A 10,049-nucleotide genomic window follows, 5' to 3' on the forward strand; every position below is an offset into this window, starting at 1 on the left:
TCGAACCTGGGTAGTTATTTAGAAAATTCTGGGGGACTTTTGGCGACTTTTCTCATTTTCCCCCCCTACTTCCCGTGGGACTTTGCTGGGTGCGTTTTGGACATTTTTTGTATCCCAGGACTTGTGTGGCCGGCGGCGGGACTCGTGGGACTGGAGCCCCGGGGAGGTATTTAGGACACAATTGGGACTTTTGAACATTTTGGCCACCTTTTACCCCTCTCCTTCCCCGCCTTCCTGTGCACCATTGCTGGGTGTGTTTTGGACACTTGGACAAAAATAGTTTCAAGCATATTTTACTCAAAATAGGTCATAAAATGCCGGAAACAAGCTGTAGTATCTTACTGACATAATTTAGGACCTAAACAGTTAAAACAAGTAAAACACTCTAACATAAAATCTTATGTATGGCCGGGCAAGTCCCAGGATGCCCTAAATGTTCATAACACACCCAGCGGAGTCCCACGGGGAGAGGGGATGAAAGTTGGAAAAGTCAGCAAAAGTCCCAAAAATGTTCGAAATACCTACACGGGTTCGAGTCCCACAAGTTCCGCTCCCGGCCGGGATGCCCGAAATGTCCAAAACGCGCCCAGCAAAGTCCCACGGGAAGGTGGGGAGGAAAGTAAGAAAAGTTGGGGAAATGTTCAAAAGTCCCACCCGGGTTCGAGTGTAAACTCAAACTCGAACCCGGTTGGGACTCGAACCTGGGTAGGTATTTAGAACATTTTGGGGGACTTTTGCCGACTTTTCTCATTTTTCCCCCCTACTTCCCGTGGGACTTTGCTGGGTGCGTTTCGGACATTTTTTGTATCCCAAGACTTGTGTAACCGGCGGCGGGACTCGTGGGACTGGAACCCCGGGGAGGTATTTAGGACACAATTGGGACTTTTGAACATTTTGGCCGCCTTTTACCCCTCTCCTTCCCCGCCTTCCTGTGCACCATTGCTGGGTGTGTTTTGGACACTTGGACAAAAATAGTTTCAAGCATATTTTACTCAAAATAGGTCATAAAATGCCGGAAACAAGCTGTAGTATCTTACTGAGATCATTTAGGACCTAAACACTTAAAACAAGTAAAAGACTCTAGCATTAAATCTGCTTAGTGAGACCAGACAGAAAATAAGAAAATATCACCCTTATTTGAGATATTTCATCTTACTTAGACTTCAGTTTTTGCAGTGTACGTAAACTCCTCCACACAGTTAGTGGTGCACAGTACAACAAATACAGTTTTAGTCTTAGTATAGCCAAAAGCCTGAGGAATGTTTGTGTAATAAACCAAGTATGTTGACGTTTTGCAGATTGTGAGATTGCAAAAGCCTTCTTACCCCACCATGTGCACCATCAGGATGACGTAGAAGACGATGAAGAGGTTGTGTGTGTACCAGAATATCTCGTAGTTGTATATTCTGCAAGAATAAACAAAACAATGGGACATATCGCAGGTACTGTCAATAGCTGTAAAGACGATTTTGCGGCATGAAAAAAGATGGCGGAGAAGAAAGAAAAAAGGGGGGAAAAAAGAGCAAGAAAAGAAGAAAGCCGTTGGAGTTTGTTGGCGAGCAGACTCTCAGCTGAGTAAGCAGGACATCAGAGGTCAATATTAGAGGGGTCATTACACACAACCACCCCCTGGCCCATAAATACGACACACAATGAACGTTGGCAAACTCTCGGAATTCTACTCCTTTAGAAGTCCTGACCTTTGTCCTTTCATCTTTACTTTTTCCAAACAATGCGTGTGCACGCACTCTTAGCTGGGCTGTTGCACGCAGCTTTGTGTGCGCTCCACTTTCCACATCGGGAGCAGGTTGCTTTTAAAGAGGAACAAAGCTATGAATTGTTTCCCGTACATTTCTTTGTACTTTTGACATCTTTTTTTTTTCCCTGCTTCTCCACACACACCACCTCAGCTTCACCTGCTACACTTCAATCAATCAATCAATCAATCAATCAATGTTTATTTATATAGCCCCAAATCACAAATGTCTCAAAGGACTGCACAAATCATTACGACTACAACATCCTCGGAAGAACCCACAAAAGGGCAAGGAAAAACTCACACCCAGTGGGCAGGGAAAATTCACATCCAGTGGGACGCCAGTGACAATGCTGACTTCTAGAAACCTTGGAGAGGACCTCAGATGTGGGCAACCCCCCCCCCCTCTAGGGGACCGAAAGCAATGGATGTGGAGCGGGTCTAACATGATACTGTGAAAGTTCAATCCATAGTGGCTCCAAGACAGCCGCGAGAGTTCAGTTCAAAGCGGATCCAAGACAGCAGCACTTGACTTATTATAACCAGAGGTGGGCAGTAACTCGCTACATTTACTACGTCACACTTAAGTCACTTTAACTTGAGTAACATACTTTTTACTTTTACTTAAATATCTTTGAGAAGAAGAAATGTTACTTTTACTCGTTACATCGAGTTGCATTCCGATTATTACTTATTTTTTTATCACAATTATTTATAATCTATCGATTAAGGCAGGGGTGTCAAACTTTTGCCCTCAGAGGGCCGCTTTTAACAGTGAGTAATATATGAATATACATGTGCATACATAATACATTAACAATATATTTTTTTACATATGCTGCAAAAAAAACTACAAACCCCGTTTCCATATGAGTTGGGAAATTGTGTTAGATGTAAATATAAACAGAATACAATGATTTGCAAATCCTTTTCAACCCATATTCAGTTGAATATGCTACAAAGACAACATATTTGATATTCAAACTCATAAACTTGATTTTTCGCAAATAATAATTAACTTAGAATTTCATGGCTGCAACACGTGCCAAAGTAGTTGGGAAAGGGCATGTTCACCACTGTGTTACATCATCTTTTCTTTTAACAAGGGACGGCGTGGCGCAGTGGGAGAGTGGCCGTGCGCAACCCGAGCGTCCCTGTTTCAATTCCCACCTAGTACCAACCTCGTCACGTCCGCTGTGTCCTGAGCAAGACACTTCACCCTTGCTCCTGATGGGTGCTGGTTGGCGCCTTGCATGGCAGCTCCCTCCATCAGGGTGTGAATGTGTGTGTGAATGGGTAAATGTGGAAGTAGTGTCAAAGCGCTTTGAGTACCTTGAAGGTAGAAAAGCGCTATACAAGTACAACCCATTTATCATTTTATTTTATTCAACAACACTCAATAAACGTTTGGGAACTGAGGAAACTAAATGTTGAAGCTTTGAAAGTGGAATTCTTTCCCATTCTTGTTTTATGTAGAGCTTCAGTCCTTCAACAGTCTGGGGTCTCCGCTGTCGTATTTTACGCTTCATAATGCGCCACACATTTTCTGGACTGCAGGCGGGCCAGGAAAGGAACGGCACTCTTTTACTACGAAGCCACGCTGTTGTAACACATGCTGAATGTGGCTTGGCATTGTCTTGCTGAAATAAGCAGGGGCGTCCATGAAAAAGACGGCGCTTAGATGGCAGCATATGTTGTTCCAAAAGCTGTGTGTACCTTTCAGCATTGATGGTGCCTTCACAGATGTGTAAGTTACCCATGCCTTGGCCACTAATGCACCCCCATACCATCACACATGCTGGCTTTTCAACTTTGCGTTGATAACAGCCTGGATGGTTCGCTTCCTCTTTCGTCCGGATGACACGATGTTGAATATTTCCAAAAATAATTTGAAATGTGGACTCGTCAGACCACAGAACACTTTTCCACTTTGCATCAGTCCATCTTAGATGATCTCGGGCCTAGAAAAGCCGGCGGCATTTCTGGATGTTGTTGATAAATGGCTTTCGCTTTGCATAGTAGAGCTTTAACTTGCACTTACAGATGTAGCGAGAAACTGAATTTAGTGACAGTGGTTTTCTGAAGTGTTCCTGAGCCCATGTGGTGATATCCTTTAGAGATTGATGTCGGTTTTTGATTCAGTGGCGTCTGAGGGATCCAAGGTCACGGTCATTCAATGTTGGTTTCCGGCCATGCCGCTTACGTGGAGTGATTTCTCCAGATTCTCTGAACCTTTTGATGATATTGTGGAGCGTAGATGTTGAAATCCCTAAATTTCTTGCAATTGCACTTTGAGAAAGGTTGTTCTTAAACTGTTTGACTATTTGCTCACACAGTTGTGGACAAAGGAGTGTACCTCGCCCCATCCTTTCTTGTGAAAGACTGAGCATTTTTCGGGAAGCTGTTTTTATACCCAATCATGGCACCCACCTGTTCCCAATTAGCCTGCACACCTGTGGGATGTTACAAATAAGTGTTTGATGAGCATTCCTCAACTTTATCAGTATTTATTGCCACCTTTCCCAACTTCTTTGTCATGTGTTGCTGGCATCAAATTTTAAAGTTAATGATTATTTGCAAAAAAAATAAAAAAATTTATGAGTTTGAACATCAAATATGTTGTCTTTGTAGCATATTCAACTGAATATGGGTTGAAAAGGATTTCTGGATGTTGTTGATAAATGGCTTTCCCAACTTCTTTGTCACGTGTTGCTGGCATCAAATTCTAAAGTTAATGATTATTTGCAAAAAAAAAAAAAATAATATTTATCAGTTTGAACATAAAATATGTTGTTTTTGTAACATATTCAACTGAATATAGGTTGAAAAGGATTTCTGGATGTTGTTGATAAATGGCTTTCGCTTTGCATAGTAGAGCTTTAACTTCCCAATTAGCCTGCACACCTGTGGTGATTTTCCAAATAAGTGTTTGAATAGCATTCCTCAACTTTATCAGTTTGTAAATTCACTTCACTTTAATCTCTTGACTAGACTTAAGTAGTCTGGAAATTCCTCTTAAACTCTCTTCGTGTCACACTCACACACACACACACACACACTGTGACCTGAGTAATGACATCACCAGGAGTAGAACACTTAGCAGAGACTAAGACTCCTCTCTTGTGCAGACACACAAAGATAACATAAACACGCATCGGGAGCAAACGTCAGCTGACCTCCGACACGTCTTTACATCCCCGAGTACTTTGGCTTTGGAGAGACTCGCAGAGGAAAAAAAGCAGCAACAAAAAGGTGAGCGCCTACCGCACACAGTAGGAGGAGGACGTGAACATCAGGAAGAGGATGAGAACCAGGAGAAGGCCGGTGACTCCTGGAACTGGAAGGAAATCATACAAGCTGGTCAGTGGTCTGGAAACATGCCTTTGGAAATGAGTTTGAGGGTCTTACCTGTGGTTAGAATTATTAGCTTTGGGTCCTGTGGGGACATAAAACTCTCATAAATGTGGCCTTCAGTCCTTAAATAGTCTTGTCTTATATCAGGGGTGTCCAAACTCTTGGAGGCATCGGGCTTTAAACCCAGATTTTGTATTTTCGATACTTTTCTAAATAAAGGGGACCACAAAAAAAAGGAATTATTGTCTTAATCCATCCATCCATTTTCTACCGCTTATTCCCCTTCGGGGTCACGGGGGGCGCTGGCGCCTATCTCAGCTACAATCGGGCGGAAGGCGGGGTACACCCTGGACAAGTCACCACCTCATCACAGGGCCAAAACAGATAGACAGACAACATTCACACACTAGGGACCATTTAGTGTTGCCAATCAACCTATCCCCAGGTGCATGTCTTTGGAAGTGGGAGGGGCCTATCCCCAGGTGCATGTATTTGGAAGTGGGAGGGGCCTATCCCCAGGTGCATGTCTTTGGAGGTGGGAGGAAGCCGGAGTACCCGGAGGGAACCCACGCGTTCACAGGGAGAACATGCAAACTCCACATAGAAAGATCCCGAGCCTGGATTTGAACCCAGGACTGAGGTACATTAAACATATTGTAAATGAACTAAGATCAAAGTATTGGGCAGGACGAGGGAAATGTGTAAATAAAGTTGTACTTTATATACAAACCCTGTTTCCATATGAGTTGGGAAATTGTGTTAGATGTAAATATATATATAAATAAATATATATATATATATATATATATATATATAATGATTTGTGAATCCTTTTCAACCCATACTCAGTTGAATATGCTACAAAGACAACATATTTGATGTTCATAAAATATATATATTTTTTGCAAATAATAATTAACTTAGAATTTCATGGCTGCAACACGTGCCAAAGTAGTTGGGAAAGGGCATGTTCACCACTGTGTTACATCACCTTTTCTTTTAACAACACTCAATAAACGTTTGGGAACTGAGGAAACTAATTGTTGAAGCTTTGAAAGTGGAATTCTTTCCCATTCTTGTTTTATGTAGAGCTTCAGTCCTTCAACAGTCCGGGGTCTCCGCTGTCCTATTTTGTGCCTCACACATTTTCCATGGGAGACAGGTCTGGACTGCAGGCGGGCCAGGAAAGTACCCGCACTCTTTTACTACGAAGCCACGCTGTTGTAACACGGGGCTTGGCATTGTCTTGCTGAAATAAGCAGGGGCGTCCATGATAACGTTGCTTGGATGACAACATATGTTGCTCCAAAACCTGTATGGACCTTTCAGCATTAATGGTGCCTTCACAGATGTGTAAGTTACCCATGCCTTGGGCACTAATGCACCCCCATACCATCACACATGCTGGCTTTTCAACTTTGGGTCGATAACAGTCTGGATGGTTCGCTTCCCATTTGGTCCGGATGACACAATGTCGAATATTTCCAAAAACAATTTGAAATGTGGACTCGTCAGACCACAGAATACCTTTCCATTTTGCATCAGTCCATTTTAGATGATCTCGGGCCCAGAGAAGCCGGCGGCGTTTCTGGATGTTGTTGATAAATGGCTTTTGTTTTGTATAGTAGAGCTTTAACTTCTCAATTAGCCTGCACACCTGTGGGATGTTCCAAATGAGTGTTTGATGAGCATTCCTCAAATTTATCAGTATTTGTTGCCACCTTTCCCAACTTCTTTGTCACGTGTTGCTGGCATCAAATTCTAAAGTTAATGATTATTTACACAAAAAAAAATGTTTATCAGTTTGAACATCAAATATGTTGTTTTTGTAGCATATTCAACTGAATATGGGTTGAAAAGGATTTCTGGATGTTGTTGATAAATGGCTTTCCCAACTTATTCGTCACGTGTTGCTGGCAACAAATTCTAAAGTTAATGATTATTTGCAAAAAATAAAAAATGTTTATCAGTTTGAACATCAAATATGTTGTTTTTGTAACATATTCAACTGAATATGGGTTGAAAAGGATTTCTGGATGTTGTTGATAAATGGCTTTCACTTTGCATAGTAGAGCTTTGACTTCCGAATTAGCCTGCACACCTGTGGGATGTTCCAAATAAGTGTTTGAATAGCATTCCTCAACTTTATCAGTATTTATTGCCCCCTTTCCTAACTTCTTTGTCACGTGTTGCTGGCATCAAATTATAAAGTTAATGATTATTTGCACAACAAAAAAAATAATGTTTATCAGTTTATTCCTGAGCCCATGTGGTGATATCCTTTAGAGATTGATGTCAGTTTTTGATACAGTGCCGTCTGAGGGATGGAAGGTCACGGTCATTCAATGTTGGTTTCCGGCCATGCCGCTTACGTGGAGTGATTTCTCCAGATTCTCTGAACCTTTTGATGATATTATGGAGCGTAGATGTTGAAATCCCTAAATGTCTTGCAATTGCAATTTGAGAAACGTTGTTCTTAAACTGTTTGACTATTTGCTCACGCAGTTGTGGACCAAGGGGTGTACCTCGCCCCATCCTTTCTTGTGAAAGACTGAGCACTTTTTGAAAAGATGTTTTTATAGCCAATCATGGCACCCACCTGTTTCCTCAGTTCCCAAACGTTTATTGAGTGTTGTTAAAAGAAAAGGTGATGTAACACAGTGGTGAACATGCCCTTTCCCAACTACTTTGTCACGTTTTGCTGGCATCAAATTCTAAAGTTAATGATTATTTGCACAAAAAAAATGTTTATCAGTTTGAACATCAAATATGTTGTCTTTGTAGCATATTCAACTGAATATGGCTTGAAAAGGATTTGCAAATCATTGTATTCTGTTTATATTTACATCTAACACAATTTCCCAACTCATATGGAAACGGGGTTTGTAAGAAAAAAATGGGCGTACAAAATGATTCTTTATTCTTGTTATCATCTGTCCTTCATTCATTCACCTGTAGGCTAGTCATGCTCACTCTCAACAAGCACGATGCACCTGTTCCCGCTCTTTTTTAACATCCGCTTTGCAGCAATGAATTGTGGGACATGCAGTATCTTAATTAAAGGGGAACATTATCAGCAGACCTATGTAAGCGTCAATATATACCTTGATGGTGCAGAAAAAAGACCATTTATTTTTTTAACCGATTTCCGAACTCTAAATGGGTGAATTTTGGCGAATTAAACGCCTTTCTGTTTATCGGGCTGGAGGCGATGACGTCAGAATGTGACGTCACCGAGGTAACACACCCACCATTTTCATTTTCAACACATTACAAACACCGGGTCTCAGCTCTGTTATTTTCCGTTTTTTTGACTATTTTTTGGAACCTTGGAGACATCATGCCTCGTGGGTGTGTTGTCGGAGGGTGTAACAACACTAACAGGGAGGGATTCAAGTTGCACCACTGGCCCCAAGATGCCAAAGTGTCTGCCACCAGACCCCCATTGAATGTGCCAGAGTGTCTCCACATTTTACCGGCAATGCTAAGACAGACATGACACAGAGATGTATGGATAACCTATTGATGCATTTGCAACGATAGTCAACGAAATCACAAAGGTGAGTTTTGTTGATGTTGACTGCCAGCTAATCGATGCTAACATGCTACGCTAATTGATGCTAACATGCTAATTACTGGCGGTGCTAAAGCAGACATGGCACAGAGATGTATGGATAACCTGTAGATGCATTTGCAACTATATTACGTTTCCTTCCACCCGCATTTAATGCGAAACAAACACTTACAAATCGACAGATTTAAGTTGCTCCAGTGTCAAAAGATGCGAAAGTCCTGATCGTTTGGTCCGCACATTTTACCGGCGATGCTAACGCAGCTATTCGGCCATGCTATGGCTATGAATAGCGTCAATAGCTTCAGTTTCTTCTTCAATATTTTCATACTCCAACCATCTGTTTGAATACATGCGTAATCTGTAAAACCGCTTGAATCGCTGAAATCCGAGTTTGAATCCGAGCTAATGTCGCTATATCTTGCTGTGGTATTCCCATTGTTTGTTTACATTGGCAGCACTGTGTGACGTCACAGGGAAATGGCCAGTGTCTTCGCAGAGAGCGAAAATAAGGCACTTTAAAGCTTTATTTAGGGATATTCCGAGACCGGTAAAATTTTGAAAAAAACTTCAAAGAATACAACAAGCCACTGGGAACTGATTTTTATTGTTTTTAACCCTTTTGAAATTGTGATAATGTTCCCCTTTAACCAAGATACTGTTAGGCTATGAAGTAGAAAACAACTCAATTCAGTCTCAGTGTTTCTAAAATAACCAATTTCAAATACATGTATAAATCAAATCAATTCCATTTTAACTCTTTTTAACTCTAAATAATAATAGATTAATTTATCAGCAATTAAATCAAGTATGCAAATTATGAATGATCATCACACATGAACTATATAACACATAAGTTACTACACATATGTTTATTATTGTTATTTAGTCCTTTTAAATAAAATGTTGAACATACTAGACAACTTGTCTTTTAGTAGTAAGTAAACAAACAAAGACTCCTAATTAGTCTGTAGTAACATATTGTGTCATTTATACATCTATTAATTTCTACACATTAAGAGGGACAAACTGTAAAAATTAATTATTAATCTACTAGTTAATTTACTGTTAATATCTGCTTATTTTCTGTTTCAGCATGTTCTATCTACACTTCTGTTCAAATGTAATAATCACTTATTCTTCTCTTCTTTGATACTTGACATTAGTTTTGGATGATACCACACAATTGAGTGTCGATCTGATACCAAGTAGTTACAGGATGATACAATAAAAGATAATACCTAATAATAAACCAATACTGATGAAGAAATACTGATGTAAAGGGTAGGTGTCGCGCTATTTTCCGTTTTAACATGTTCTATCAACACTTCTGTTAAAATGTAATAATCACTTATTCGTCTCTTCTTT

The 10,049-nt window shown here is 40.7% G+C and overlaps 1 protein-coding gene and 1 long non-coding RNA gene across 2 annotated transcripts in view; one reads left to right on the plus strand and one right to left on the minus strand.

Moving 5' to 3' along the window:
* The window catches only part of LOC133564784 (uncharacterized), a 28,026-nt gene extending 22,663 nt beyond the window's left edge, over positions 1–5,363 (plus strand). Inside the window, exon 3 of the long non-coding RNA XR_009809333.1 lies at positions 4,885–5,363. This is a non-coding gene — a long non-coding RNA (uncharacterized LOC133564784). The remainder of the gene's footprint in view (positions 1–4,884) is intronic.
* LOC133564783 (NADPH oxidase 4) overlaps positions 1–10,049 on the minus strand; it is a 58,873-nt gene that overhangs the window by 30,227 nt on the left and 18,597 nt on the right. Inside the window, exons 6-8 of the mRNA XM_061919273.1 lie at positions 5,165–5,192; positions 5,021–5,093; positions 1,326–1,406 (exon numbers count right to left, since the gene is read on the minus strand). Of these exons, the coding sequence (XP_061775257.1) occupies positions 1,326–1,406; positions 5,021–5,093; positions 5,165–5,192 (182 nt within the window). The remainder of the gene's footprint in view (positions 1–1,325; positions 1,407–5,020; positions 5,094–5,164; positions 5,193–10,049) is intronic.

Source organism: Nerophis ophidion, linkage group LG13 (assembly GCF_033978795.1).
Source record: "Nerophis ophidion isolate RoL-2023_Sa linkage group LG13, RoL_Noph_v1.0, whole genome shotgun sequence".
Classification (NCBI taxonomy): Eukaryota; Metazoa; Chordata; class Actinopteri; order Syngnathiformes; family Syngnathidae; genus Nerophis; species Nerophis ophidion.